Here is a 14893-nt window from a genome sequence, read left to right as displayed (position 1 = left end):
GTTAAGAGCCGGTGTACTCTAATCTGGAGGAACCGGGTTTGATCCCCCACTCTGCTGCTTGAGCTGTGGAGGCTTAAGCAGTGGTGGGATCCAAAAATTTTAGTAACAGGTTCCCATGGTGGTGGGATTCAAACAGTGGCGTAGCGCCAATGGGGCTGGGCGGGGCACGATAGGGGTGTGGCCAGGCATTCCGGGGGCATGGCATTGCTGGGCAGGGCTGTGGCAAGGAGCAAGCCACTGCGCCGGTCCTTGGGCGGGGAAACGAATGCATGCAGGTGCAGGCTGCCATGCACGCTGGTGCACCTCCTGCTAGGCTGCTTCAATTTCTGCGCACTACTGCTGTGGAGCGGAGGAGGGGCGTAACTAAGGCAAAAATCATGTGGCAAAATCACCAATTATTAACCCCCTCTCGGCACACACAAATAATTAGTAACCTACTCTCGGGAACCTGTGAGAACCTGCTGGATCCCACCTCTGGGCTTAAGTGGGGAATTCAGGCTAGCCTGTGCACTCCAACACATGCCAGCTGGTTGACCTTGGGCTAGTCACAGCTTTTCTCAGCCCCACCTATCTCACAGGGTGTTTGTTGTGAGGGGGGAAGGGAAAGGAGATTGAAAGCCCCTTTGAGTCTCCTTACAGGAGAGAAAAGGGGGATATAAATCCAACTCTTCTTCTTCTTCTTCTTCTTCTTCTTCTTCTTCTTCTTCTTCTTCTTCTCCTCCTCCTCCTCCTCCTCCTCCTCCTCCTCCTCCTCCTCCTCCTCCTCCTCCATGCATTGACCTGAATGTTGGAGAGGGAGAGCAGGCACAGGTCTGCTGGCCTTGCCCCCCCCACCCATGATCGCCAGCCTACAAGCACAGCACCAATCTATAGAGGCAATGTGCACATGTATACCCCCCCCCCCCAATGATCAACAACATTCAGAAAGCTACATCCCAGGTCAAGGGGTGGAGGAGCGTAGACATCAACAATGTCTCTACACATAGGAACTGTGGTTAACAGTTAGTAATCATACATTGGGGGTGTCTGCCCCCCCCCCCAATACATTCAATCAATACATGGAGGGGTTTGTGTCGAAGTACTATGTATAACCTCTTCAAAATTGCCACTTAATATTATTGGTCATAAGCCACCTTGCTTTAAGAAAGGGCCCAGCATACTTGTGCCTGCTCTCCCTCTTGATGCATTCAATCAATACATGGTTGGGTTGTATGCAGAGAGCTATAGCATTACTATGTACAACCACAGCAAGATTGCCAGTGGATACCATCAATGCCTGCTCTCCCTCTTGATGCATTCAATCAATACATGGTTGGGTTGTATGCAGAGAGCTATAGCATTACTATGTACAACCACAGCAAGATTGCCAGTAAATACCATCAATGCCTGCTCTCCCTCTTAATGCATTCAATCAATACAAGGTTGGGTTGTTTGCAGAGAGCTGTAGCATTACTATGTACAACCACAGCAAGATTGCCAGTGGATACCATCAATGCCTGCTCTCCCTCTTGATGCATTCAATCAATAAATGGTTGGGTTGTATGCAGAGAGCTGCAGCATTACTATGTACAACCACTGCAAGATTGCCAGTGAATACCATCGATGCCTGCTCTCCCTCTTGATGCATTCAATCAATACATGGTTGGGTTGTATGCAGAGAGCTACAGCATTACTATGTACAACCACTGCAAGATTGCCAGTGAATACCATCGGTCAGAACCTGCCTTGCTTTATGGAGGGACCCAGCATACTCATGCCTGCTCTCCCTTTTTATTTATTCAATCAGTTCATGGTTGGGTTGTACGTAGAGAGCTGCAGCATTACTATGTACAACCACGGCAAGATTGCCACTTGATAACCTTGCTTCAGGAAAGCTACTTTGAAACCAGGTTTAGGCAAAGAGATTGAAATTGCGTATTTTTGACACAAGTTTTCTCAGTGGGGTTATTAGACAGGGGCTATTGGGCAGCTGTGTTCCACCTTGGCAGAGAGTCAGTGTGGTGTAGCGGCCAAGAGTGGTGGACTCTAATCTGAAGAGCTGGGGTTGATTCCCCACTCCTCCGTATGAGTGGAAGACTCTTATCTGGTAAACTGGATTTGTTTCCCTGCTCTTACGCAAGAAGCCTTCTGTAGGTGTTTAGAGCGGCAGACACTAATCTGGAGAACTGGGTTTGATTCCTCACATGGAATTATTTATTATATTTATTATATTTATTATATTTATTATATTTTATTTACATATTTCATAAACGCCCTCCCAGGAAGCTTTCAAGGCGATCGCGAAGACAAAACATGAAATAAGAGTAGATGCGACACAAATAAAATCAATAATATCAAGATTTAAATAAATCATTAAATAGTGGCTCTATATATGTTAAAACCAACCCCATTAAAATGCAGCGTCCTAATATCAGATATACCGATGGCGTCCTACTAATAAATCCCCTGAGAAAGAAAGGGGAGGGGGGGGACGGCAGGGTCCGCAGATGTTATAAAAAGGGGAGGGGGCCCCATCAGCGGCCGGTCTCCCCAAAGGCCCGGTGGAACAGCTCAGTCTTGCAGGCCCTGCGAAATTCATTAAGATCCCGCAGGGCCTGTGTAGCTGGAGGTAGAGCGTTCCACCAGGCAGGGGCCAGAGCTGTAAAGGCTCTGGCCCGGGTGGAGGCCAGCCGCATCATTGAGGGGCCAGGGATCACCAGCAGATTGGCCTCTGCTGAGCGCAGAGGCCGATTTGGGACATATGGGGCAAGACGGTCCCACAGGTACGGAGGAATTGAGTATAAGCTCTTGTTTGATACAGCTGTGATCATAGTTATCCCTATAACCTGTTGAATGTGACAGCATTCCTTCATGTTACGCTTTTGACCAGATCAGAAAGCCATTCAGCGCCATGAGCCACATACAACCACACCAGGAAGTGAGTAGTAACGAGGTCCTTCCTGCCACTCCTGACTACCATTTTCTATGGTCTCGCGACTAACCCATAATATTTTGAAGCTTGTCTGGTTTTGTTTGTCGCTAGGGTTGCCAGCCGTGGGTTAAGAAATGCATGGAGATTTTAGGGGTGGAGCCAGAGGAGGGCGGAGTTTGGAGAGGGGAGGGACTTATCGAGGGGTAGCGAGGCCACCTTCCAAGGTGGCCATCTTCTCCAAGTACCTGGAGGTCAGTGGCAATCCCAAGAGATCTTCAGCCACTACCTAAAGGTTGGCACCCCTTGTTATGGCTAACAGCTTGTGCCTCCTAAGATTGCTTCTAACTATGTATTGGCAACTCATACCTCTGTTCTACCAGATATAATTCAGGTCCAGATTCACTGATCTTCTGCGGAGTTCGTCAAGCCCAAAATGTTGATTGTTTTTATGGGGAACCTTCACTTACAGCTGCTGTAATACCGGCTCATACAAACACAACTGGAAAGCCAGGGCATGGGGAAAGGAGATAGGACAGTGGTGGCAAACCTATGGCACGGGTGCCAGAGGTGGCACTCAGAGCCCTCTCTGTGGGCACGTGTGCACAGAGTTTGTCATGGGGGGGCAGAAAATTGCCCCCCTACTCATACACATCTAGGCTGGCCTGGGCCGCTGGCCATGACGTGTAGGTAACCCTGTTAAGTGCTGTTAAACCCCACTGATTTTCATGGGAAGAACTAAAGCGCAATCCTTTACATGGGAGTAAGCTCAGTTGCTGGCAATGGGGCTTGCTTCCAAACCCTCTTCGGGTCGTGATTCATCCATTCAAAGAGTTGCACGGTTGCTTCAAAGCAAAGCCACCGACTACCACCAAGCTTACTCCCTTGGAGCCAACCATTTTTTCTAAACTAAAACCTCAGTATTCAGGTCAAATTGCCAAGTTGGCACTTTGTGATAAATAAGTGGATTTTGGGTTGCAGTTTGGGCACCCAGTCTTGAGAAGGTTCACCATCACTGGGATAGGAGGATGCTGGCGCAACAGTCATATGGTACTGTGCAAGTGGTGAAACCAGGAAGCAAAATATTATACCTCAGGGACCACTGCTCTTAATGGTTAAGAGCTGTGGACTCTGATCTGGAGAAGTAGGTTTGATTCCCCGTTCCTCCACGTGAAGCCCGTTTAGTGACCTTGGGCCAGTCACAGTCCTCTCAGAACTCTTTCAGCCCCACCCATCTCACAAGGTGTCCGATGGGAGGAGGAGGAGGAGAGAAGGAGTTTGTAAGACACTTTGAGACACTTTGAGGAGCAGCAGTGGCATAGGAGGTTAAGAGCTGGTGTATCTAATCTGGAGGAACCCGGTTTGATTCCCAGCTCTGCCGCTTGAGTTGTGGAGGCTTATCTGGGGAATTCGGATTAGCCTGTACACTCCCACACACGCCAGCTGGGTGGCCTTGGGCTAGTCACAGCTTCTGGGAGCTCTCTCAGCCCCACCCACCTCACAGGGTGTTTGTTGTGAGGGGGGAAGGGCAAGGACGTTCTAAGCCCCTTTGAGTCTCCTGCAGGAGAGAAAGGGGGGATATAAATCCAAACTACTCCTCCTCCTCCTCCTCCTCCTCCTCCTCCTCCTCCTCCTTCTTCTTCTTCTTCTTGAGAAAATCAGGGTATAAATTTAAATTCTTTTGGGTTTGAGGGAAAGACGCTGGGATCTTCTTTTTTCCCCAGAGCCCCCTTCCTCCTCCGGAGATCCTTCTCAGTGGAAGGGGGACCCCCTGGCCTCATAAGGAATGCTTGATCCGTCCCCATATTAGTAACAGTGCTGTGTGTGGACATGCTGCTTTGTTCCTTGGCAGTATACCTGGAAAGAGAACGGTCAGGCCCTTCCTCGATCCTCTGCAACAGCTTCCTTGCAGCACGCATTTCGGCTCCCGGCTGGTGTGTTTTGCATGTGGACGTTGCAGAGGCACATAGCGGTGTTTGTGTTTTTAAAAGCAGTGTATGCCCGTTAGGCTTCCCGTACCAGAAGCTAATTAACTCTCATTACATGTGACCCGCTCTTCAGTTTCCGCAGCACCTTCTTTCCCCGTTAACCAGTTCTCCAATCCGGAGAAAGTCAAAAGGATGAGCAAATCAGTCCCGACGTTTCTGCAGGAGGAGGCAAGTTCTTTTGCATTTTTTTTTAATGTTTTGGTTGCTGATGTGTTTGGGAGACATCTGAGATTTTGTTTGCCAGAGTGTTTTTACCTTGCTAGTTGCAGAAGTTGACTTTGGGAGAAATTGCCCTTTGTAATTATGACGACTGAGGCTGAGATTAAGCTTGGGAGAGCTGCTCTTATCCCACCGCTGCCACCATATCATGAAAGCAAGCCTGGGAGAGCCAGGCTTGTATCAGTAAAATCCTTTGGGTCCTTTTCTCCAATAACTCCAACCAGCTGAGGTCTCAACGATTTTTATTGAAAAACAGAAATAAAAGAAATAAAACATAAATGCACAGAGGTTGCTCAGCTGGTTACATTTCTTTTGGTTCTTTGTCCCCATTCCGGGAACCCATGGCCCAGAGATGCTTCTCTGACCACGTCTCAAGATGGAATCCAAAACCCTTTGTTGTCAGGAAAACTCTGTTCAGGCCACGAGGTAACTTAGGCCTTTGAAGTTTCATCCTGGCACCTTTGTATGGCTTCCTGTCCTCCCTTCAGGAGATCAAAAGGCAAAGGTGCTTTTCACAGTCATATGTGACTTCCCTTTACTGTAGCGATAACATCTTCCATGACAGTAATCTTGGCTTGGAACAGGAGTTGGGCGGATTTGGCCGTCTTGACTATAGCCTTTTAAGTGTGTGGCTTGTTGGAAGACTGCTGATCAAAAAAATAAATATCAGTGACCCTTCTAGGAGGTTCCTTTAGAACTGATCTATACAAAGAAAAATGAAAATTTTATATAAGAACACAAGAATAGCCCTGCTGGATCAGACCAGTGGTTCAGGTTACCAGGTGCCTGCTAATAGTGAGCAAATTCCTGATAATTCCTGAGCATTTCTGCTTCTGCACTCCAATCAGCTGTTTGGCGGGTGGTTGCTGCCCGCCAATCAGCTGGTTGGCGGGTGAAAGCAGGTTAGCCACAAGAGGGGGCAGCAACCTGTGTCAGTGTGTGATGACAAAACTTCTGGTGCATTGTGGGAGCCCTGGCATTGCACTGGGGATGCTCTAGCGCTCTCCCCAATCATAGTTTTTGGGGCAGGTGTTCGAGTGACTTCCCATATGATGCTCACGCTTCTGCATTGTTTCTGAAGTGATGTCATCATATGCTGGCACTGATCCCCACCCCCCCTGCACAGTAAGTATCCACCTCCCTACATCTTCTGCCAGTTTCCAGGCCATGCTTGATGGCCATAAAGGTGATCCATCTAATCCAGCTTCCTGTCTTACCCGCAGACACTCCTTCCTGTGACAATAGGTAGAACAGCAGAGCCACTCAGTTCTGCTTTAGACATTCTTTGGAGAACCCAGAATCTTACCCACTCCCCCCAAAAAAAACAACTTGTGAATCTCTGGAGCAGACTCTGGGACTGTTGAGGCGTGCTGAAAGCTCTCACTGTGTTGCTTGGTTGAGATCCCAGGTGGTGATTTTTCTATGCAGGCGTGCAAAGGAAAGCTGCATACCAGCCTAGGTCCTGTTAAAAGAAAGCATCGACACTCCCAGACACTGCTACCAGTAGCACAACCTTAGCAAGCTTGTAGCTGCACAGCGGAAAATGCAGATAGGGAGACAAGGTGGAACAACACACACCTGAGAGCCAGCGTGGTGTCGTGGTTAAGAGCAGGCGGATTCTAATCTGGAGAACCGGATTTGATTCCCCATGCCTCCACCTGAGTGGCGGAGGCTTACCTGGTGAGCCAGATGTGTTTCCGCACTCCTACATTCCTGCTGGGTGACCTTGGGTCAGTCACAGTTCTTTGGAGCTCTCTCAGCCCCACCTACCTCACAAGGTGTGTGTTGTGGGGAGAGGAAGGGAAAGGAGTTTGTAAGCCACCTTGGGTCTCCTTACAGGAGAGAAAGGTGGGGTATAAATCCAAACCCTTCTTCTTTATCCAGTGCCCGGATTCACCCTGAATATTCCCAGCATGCTTCTCACCAGGGTGGGCTGGTCGGGAAAACAAATTGTTGGTATTTGGCAAGTGCCAGTCACACAATCCAGTAGTGAAGGAGTTAATTTTGTGCATGCTAATTAGTCAGTGAGGTCAGAAGTCAGCGACCGGATAATTGACCCCTATTGGTCAAGCAGACCTGGCATGGGTCACATGCAGGTCTGCACGGTAGACAATGGGTATATCCTTTGTCCAATCATATACAGTAAAGAAAAGCATGTCTAGGAAAAGATATTGTGCGCATCTGTAACTGAGCCAGAAGAGGTTCCTCTTGTCTCTTTTCAGTTTGGGCCTCTGCTGCTGCCCATTCTTTGTGGGATTAGTGTGCATACAATCTTGGACTTACTGTCACTGGTGAATAGTAATTGCAAGATCATATATGTGCAAGGCCCCAATTTTAAGCCTGCTCTTGGACTCAAGGGAGCCTGATACCTCCTCAATCAAAGCACTTTTGAAATCAAAGCTGCGAATCGATTGCTCCAATCATTCTATCTTGATCCAATAATCATTGCTCATATAAACTAAGTGTTCATCTGATAGGTGGCAGTGATGTAGGAATTAAACAAGGGCTGAGTGCTGTTACAAAACAGATCAATACAAAACAGATCAACCGGCGGAAGGATCCTATCGTAAGGCAAGGTTCTCTGAAGCAGACGTCTGTTCAAACTTTGCCTTCATACAGAGACTTTGCTTTAGTTCTTTTTCTCCACTGGGCTAGGTTTTTTGGTGGAGCATCCACTCAATGCCATCCCTCTTAGAATCATAGAGTTGGAAGAGACCCCAAGGGCCATCAAGTCCAACCCCCTGCCATGCAGGAACACACATGATCAAAGCACTCCTGACAGGTGGCCTTCCAGCCTCTCTTTAAAAACCTCCAAAGAAAGGAGTCTCCACCACACTCCCAGGCAGTGAAGTCCACTGTTGAACATCCCTGACAGTCAGGAAGTTCCTAAAGGGATGGAATGTTGAAAGCTTCTGATTGTCAATTAAAGGGCAAGGCGTGGGTGTGTTCTGGTGCAGGGGAGGAAACAGCAGAGGCGTAGCGCCAAGGGAACGGGGGTGCGCAACGCACCGGGTGGGCGCCTCTGTGGAGACATTCCAGGGGTGTTCCGAGGCGTTCCGGGGGCTTGGAGGGGCGCGCGGTGCGTGCGCACACTGCGTGCACTTCCCCCTCGTTCCGTCCCTGGGAAACAGCTTCTGCTTTGCATGCATCCAGCCTCTGTTTAAAAACCTCCATGTTTAGATATCTGAAAGAATGTCATGTTGGTGAGGGAGCTGCTGCTCCAGAGTTTTCTGCTGCTCCAGAGACTAGGACCAGGAGTAATGGGTTCAAGGTGAAGGGAAAGAGATTCCTCCTAAACATCAGGGTGAACTTCCTGACAGTAAGGGGCTGTTCGACAGTGGAATGCACTGCCTCGGAGTGTGGTGGGGTCTCCTTCTTTGGAGGTTTTTAAAGACAGGCTGGAAGGCAGCAGGTGATGCTAAAGACCTCCACCTGAGCCCCTGAAGAGTTGCTGCTAGTCTTAGACAATTCTGACACTGATGGACCATTTGCTTGGCTCAGCAGAGGGCGGCTGCCTGCACCTTCGGTCTTTTAGGCAGCTTGCTAATTTCTGCATGCCCAGAATGGGAGACCTTGGTCCAGATCTCATGGATCTGCTCCTGTGATCCAAAGGACCCTTCCCCCAGGGGTGTAACAAGGCAAACTGGAGCCCTGGGCAAAACCTGAGTTGGATGCCCCCCCCCAAAGGGCGGCCACCCCACCATGACCCAAAAATTTTTTTGCACCAGGACATTGGTGTCTGCAGGGGATGCAGTTTGAGACATATCAGCACCAAAATTTCAGCGTATCATCAGGAGACTGTCCTTATGAGGTTTGGTTCAAGGAGTTCAAAGGAGATGGGGGCTACCCTTTTGAGGGTCCATAACTTTGGACCCCCTGAACCAAACTGCACCAAACTTGGGGGGTGCCATCATGACAGTCTCCAGATGATACCATGAAATTTTGGTGCCGATACATCCAAACATGCACTCCCTGCAGGAACATCCCAGAAATTTGCCCAAGAATCTTTGTTCTGCATTGAGTTTTCTGCATTGCTGTCAATGGGGGTTGCAGGCTGGGGGGCACATTTCTGAAGGCACAGTCTCAAAACTTTCAGGGTCTCATCAGGAGGCTGCCCTTATGATACCCCCCAGGCTTGGTGCAGTTTGGTTCAGGGGGGCCAAAGTTATGGACCCTCAAAACTGTAGCCCCCATCTCCTATTAGCTCCCATTGGAAACAATGGGGATGGGGTCACCCCCTTTTGGAGTCCATAACTTTGGACTTCCTGAACCGAACCAAACTTGGGGGGTATCATAAGGACAGTCTCCTGATGATACGCTGAAATCGTGGTGCCGCTAGCCTAAAAACTGCGCCCCCTGCAGGCCAAAAATGGAAAATTACTAAAACCCAAAAACGAACCCTGCATTGTAATGCCCCCCACAAGGTGATGCCCTGGGCAGCTGCCCACCTTGCCCAATGGGCATTATGCCCCTGCCCTTCCCTGATAAAAGGACCTGCCCTGGCATCAGGGGAATGGCACACTGCATTGCGCCAGAAGGCAGCATCAGAGTTGGTGGGAAGGGCCCATGGGATCCAATCCATAAAAATGTGTTGGGTTCTATTGGGCTGCCACTAGTAGTGAAAGTTTATTAATTTATTTTGTTAGAGTTCTATCTCTCCCTTTCCTGACCAGGGTCAGATTTAGGGTAATTGGCAGCACACAAATATAACAGTCTTGAAATCTGTTGATTAAAATTCCCCCGGGGGTGCTCCTTCCTTCAAAATTCTCTGAATGGTCAACCGAGGGGAGAGGGACATAAAGGGAAGCAAAGACAGAAACCGAACCAAGCAGTTGTAGAATCAGACAAAACAAAGGCAATAAAATAGGAACAGAGATAAGGAAAGGGAGGGAGATAATGGCCGCAGGCAGTGGTGGGATCCAAACATTTTAGTAACAGGTTCCCATGGTGGTGGGATTCAAACAGTGGCGTAGCGCCAATGGGGCTGGGCGGGGCACGACGGGGGCGTGGCCGGGCATTCCGGGGGTGGGGCATTGCTGGGCGGAGCTGTGGCAAGGACGCAGCCACTGCGCCAGTATGGGCGGGAAGCGAATGCATAAAGAGCGCAGAACGCGCAGCGCACCTTACCTACTAGACTGCTTCAAGTTCTCTGCGGCGCTGCTGCTGAGGAGCGGCGGAGGGCGTGTAAAAGGCCAAAACATCACGTGGCAAAATCACCAATTAGTGACCCCCTCTTGGCACACACAAATAATTAGTAACCTACTCTCGGGAACCTGTGAGAACCTGCTGGATCCCACCTCTGGCCGCAGGAGATCTGATTTCCCAGAATGGAATTAGAATGGATCAGATTTGCTCGCAGGATCTTCGCCAGTGTTGAAAGGCAGGGTTGTTTTTCATGTTTAATCACTCTTCTTCCCACCCCTTCGGTAGCACAGCTAAATCCTCGCATGCGAAGCGTGCCTGTGGTTTTCAAGGCCTCACTTTAACCGCTTGCCCCAAAATGCCGCAGCCCCAGTGCTGCAAACTCCTTGAAGTTGCGCCACGCAGCTGTTGTTCTTTGCCATTTTCCCAAGTGCCTGCACAGACCCTCTCTTTTTCTCCTTGTGTGATATTTTGTAGAGTGATGGCAGAGAGACAGACACAGCGTCAGAGAACAGTTACTCGCTTGGCAAGATCAAGAAGAGCCCCAGTTCGCTAACCAATCTTAGTGGCTCTTCTGGCTTGGCATCTTTGTCTTCTGTATGTAAATAAAAGCCTTCTTTTGTTTTGTTTTCTTTTGTTTTACTAATACGAGCTCTGACGCTCCTAACCTCTGATGTTCCCTTTGTGGGATGATGTAATGCATGGTGCTCTCGTAAATGCCTTTTAACCAGAAGAACATCAAGTTTATAAGTGTGTGCGCACTAAAAACTACTGCTTTTATCACCCCACATTCTCATTCCACCTAATTTCCGGGGGCCAGTCACAGTTCTAGTTCATGGACCCCTTCCGCACATGCAGAATAATGCACATTCAATCCACTTTCACAATTGTATTGTCGAAGGCTTTCACGGCCGGAATCACTGGGGTGCTGTGTGGTTTCCGGGCTGTATGGCCGTGTTCTAGCAGCATTCTCTCCTGACGTTTCGCCTGCATGTGTGGCTGGCATCTTCAGAGGATCTGAAATTGTTTCACAATGGTTTCACAATTCACAATTGTTTGCAAGTGGATTTTGCTATTCCGCACAGTAAAATCCAGCTGCAAAATTCTCTGCATTGAAAATTAGGTTGAAGAAGTGCATTATTCTGCATATTATGGGGCCACGGTGTTCCATGGCGCTGTGAAGAATCTGGGAATCCTTTTCCGAAAGCGGAATTGCAGATTCTCGGTTTACCCGTGATAAAAGAATACCCTTGACTTTACACATCATTTCATTTGTGTTCTGAGCCGGGAGAGGAGCCCCTTAAGTTCCGTCTTCTGCGTGCCAGAAGATTGTGTGAACGGGCTATAATTTCACACTTGCTGCTGAGAAAAGGTTTAAAGAAAACGTTGCGCATGTAGTCAGCCAGTGCATTATGAGACTAGACTTTTTAAGGCCTTCTGACGCATCTATGCTAGAGCAAGACTCACCAGCTATTTGTGCCCCCTGACCCCTCTCTGGCCCCTTCTGCATGGGCCAATAAACATGGGTGTAGGATGCAAAACAACCCGTTTGGGGGAGGGACTTTGCATAGATCCCTCCCCAGTGGTGAGATTCAAATAATTTAACAACTGGGGTGCTGTCTGGTTTCCGGGCTGTATGGCGGTGTTCTAGCAGCTTTCTCTCCTGACGTTTCACCTGCATCTGTGGCTGGCATCTTCAGAGGATCCTCCAGTTGCTTCCGCATCCAGCGAAACATCTTCAAGAGGATCTAAAGTTTAAGCAGCCTTCATCTAACTGGCATGCAGCCACAGATGCAGGCGAAACGTCAGGAGAGAATGCTGCTAGAACACAGCCATACAGCCTGGAAACCAGACAGCACCCCAGTGATTCCGGCCATGAAAGCCTTCGACAATACAATTTAACAACTGGTTGTTTACAAGCACCATTTTAACAACCGGTTCTGCCGAAGTGGTGCGAACCTGCTGAATCCCACCACTGTCCCTCCCCCCAAATGAATCTGACCCGTGTTATTTCCCCCAACCAGGGTTTTTTTTAAAATCGCTAAACCAGGGTTTTTCCAAAAATCCAAGCTTGCAGCTGCTCCCGATCAAACGGACAGGCAGGAGGCGCTTCACCTGCCCCCCTTCTCCTTTTTAAAAATTTTGCAGCTTGCATCTGTGTCGCTATGCAGGTGCAGCTGATCATGTTGTGGGGCATCAGCATGACTGTGGGGTTCGTTTGTGCCTGCATGCGTAGCTACGCATGTGTGGGAAGTAAATTTTAAAAAATAGATGTGCCTCCGTGCGAATGCGCGACAGCAACCCGGATTGTTTCCGTGGACTCCGATCGGAGGCACGTGAATGCGAAAACAGGAAAACGGGTCCCTTTATCATGACTGCAACCCATTAAACATTTTCTGTGCGGAAGGGGCCTCTGACGTTGCGGGAGGCTCAGCCAGGGAATATTTTTGCAAATTGTGTTCAGTTGAAGCATGAATCATTTTACTTGGAGGCAGGTGTTGGAGGTGAAATTTTAAGCTATCAAGTGCTTATACCCTGGCATGTAATTCTCTTTCTGTCCAAGCCAGTGGCGGAGCAGCAAGGGGAAAGGGGGGTGCATTGCCCCCCGGCCCATCCCCATTTTCCCTGCGCCCCCCTGGCCCCCTTCCCACATTTACCTCAGTTCCTTTTCTTTTTCTAGTACTTTTTCAGGCTGAAAAAAAGCGGACTATTTACAGTTCAGGCTCAAAAACGGCCTGAGGAACTACAGTTCCCAGGAGACCTTGGGGGGGCCGTGGGGGGCCATGGGGGTGGCGGAAAAAACACACTGCGCACCGGGTGCAGTTTGGCCCAGCTATGCCTCTGGTCCAGGCTTTATGGAGGCCATTGACAGTGGCAACATAATCCAGGGGATCAGGTTTGAGGTTTGGGTTTTGGAAGGTAGATCCTATCTCAGCATCAGATTTTACTAAAGTGAAGTATTAAAGAATTCTTCTCTAAAATGGAAATAAGAACCCGCTTTCATAAAGGGCAAATGAAAAGAGGATTGTGACATAATTGGTATATTTAAAGCGGCACAATATACCTTTTGAATTATTATGATGTTACTGATAATTTCAATTCTGGGCACAAATTTCAGAGTAGTTTCTGGGTTTTTTTTGATGTAGAAAAATAGATGAGAAAATGTCTTTGCCAATCTCCCACGAAATGAAGCATGCACCATTTTTCTAAGAAATCCAGTCTGTAAAGAAAATCAGTTTCTTGCATGTTTACTCTTAATGCGTTTCCCAACTGCATGCATGTTTTTAAACACTGCTTGATTAATTTAAGGGGAAACAAAATTCTTGGCGCTGGACGGAATCTTTAGAGGGACTCCAAATTGTTCTTTCGCTGAAGGCAGCTCAGCCCAGTAAGAGAATTTTCCTGGTTCTGTTTCCTGGTTCATGACCTCTCCAGGTGAGCACAAGCGTGGTGAGCGTCTACAGCGGAGACTTTGGCAACGTGGACGTGAAAGGGAATATCCAGTTTGCCATCGATTACGTGGAGCAGCTGAAGGAGCTGCATATTTTTATTGCCCAGTGCAAGGACTTGGCAGTGGCAGATGTCAAGAAGCAACGTTCAGACCCGTAAGTGAATCTAGGAGTACCCACAACGTTTCCCCTCCCCTTTTTTTTGGCAGAAAGAGCCTGTGTGCTGTTAAACAATAAGTCCTTTTGCAACCGAAATTCCCTTTATTTCCTCATATCAAATTGCGGAGGCTGGTATGGAGTGCACCTGGGAGGAGGAAGTCATGTGTGCAAAACATTACAGCGTTTTTACGTTATTCAAGTCTGTCTTAGACTAATCGTGAAACTTCCTTCAGGTATGTGAAGTGTTACCTGCTGCCAGAGAAATACAAACTGGGCAAAAGGAAGACCTCTGTGAAAAAGAAAACGTTGAATCCTGTCTATAATGAAATACTGCGGGTAACGTATGCAATTGATCTTGCAAAATGAACCGATCCAGGGTTGCTGTCTTGGATTTTTATTGATTGATTGATTGATTGATTGATTGATTGATTGATTGATTGATTGATTGATTGATTGATTGATTGATTGATTGATTGATTGATTGAGGCTTCTATACAGCCCCATCCCCGAAGGGCTCTGGGCAGTGTACAACAAATAAAAGTAACAATATAAGACAATTAAAACGTTAAAAGGCAGCAATAATTAGACAATAAATATCAAAAGAATAAAAGCATGAATGGCGTCCAGTATCCTAATTTAAGATTCCCTCCCCCACAAAAGGGAGGCATGGTGGTCTCGTTAGATGACAAATTGCCCAGATGTCAGGGTCAAATGCAGGCCAAACTAAGGCGGGGGGGGCACCACATCAGCGGCCAGTTCCTCCAAAGGCCCGGCGGAACAGCTCCGTCTTACAGGCCCTGCGGAACTGTTCAGGAACTGTTTGAGGCCCACTCCCTGGTCCTGCGGCCCACCACTGTTCCAAGCAGTGGCAAGAGAAAAATGTAAAAGAACCAATGGCATTCCACGTACCGTTGCATCGCTTCTGGTGAAAACCCGGAAGTAACAGAGGGGACTTCTAGGAATCAACAAAAACTCTGTGGTTTTACCATAGAGTTTCTGGAGATTCCTAGAGCTACCACATGTCACTT

At 48.3% G+C, this 14893-nt stretch overlaps 1 protein-coding gene across 14 annotated transcripts in view; it reads left to right on the top strand.

The window, feature by feature from the left end:
- Window positions 1–14893, top strand: part of SYTL2 (synaptotagmin like 2) — a 116462-nt gene that overhangs the window by 91826 nt on the left and 9743 nt on the right. For 8 of the 14 annotated variants that reach the window (XR_007244244.1, XM_048493250.1, XM_048493254.1 and 5 more), the window contains 5 exons: window positions 2870–2917; window positions 4970–5064; window positions 10735–10854; window positions 13693–13862; window positions 14099–14201. Coding sequence is in view for 13 of the 14 variants with exons in the window: in XM_048493250.1 (XP_048349207.1) it covers window positions 2870–2917; window positions 4970–5064; window positions 10735–10854; window positions 13693–13862; window positions 14099–14201 (536 nt within the window). In the remaining variant the exon portion in view is untranslated. The remainder of the gene's footprint in view (window positions 1–2869; window positions 2918–4969; window positions 5065–10734; window positions 10855–13692; window positions 13863–14098; window positions 14202–14893) is intronic. The other 6 variants (XM_048493255.1, XM_048493251.1, XM_048493244.1 and 3 more) reach the window with 3 other exon arrangements.

Source organism: Sphaerodactylus townsendi, linkage group LG04, assembly GCF_021028975.2.
Source record: "Sphaerodactylus townsendi isolate TG3544 linkage group LG04, MPM_Stown_v2.3, whole genome shotgun sequence".
Taxonomy (NCBI): domain Eukaryota; kingdom Metazoa; phylum Chordata; class Lepidosauria; order Squamata; family Sphaerodactylidae; genus Sphaerodactylus; species Sphaerodactylus townsendi.
Note: the sequence above shows the minus strand (reverse complement) of the source record. Positions and strands in the feature narration are given on the sequence as shown.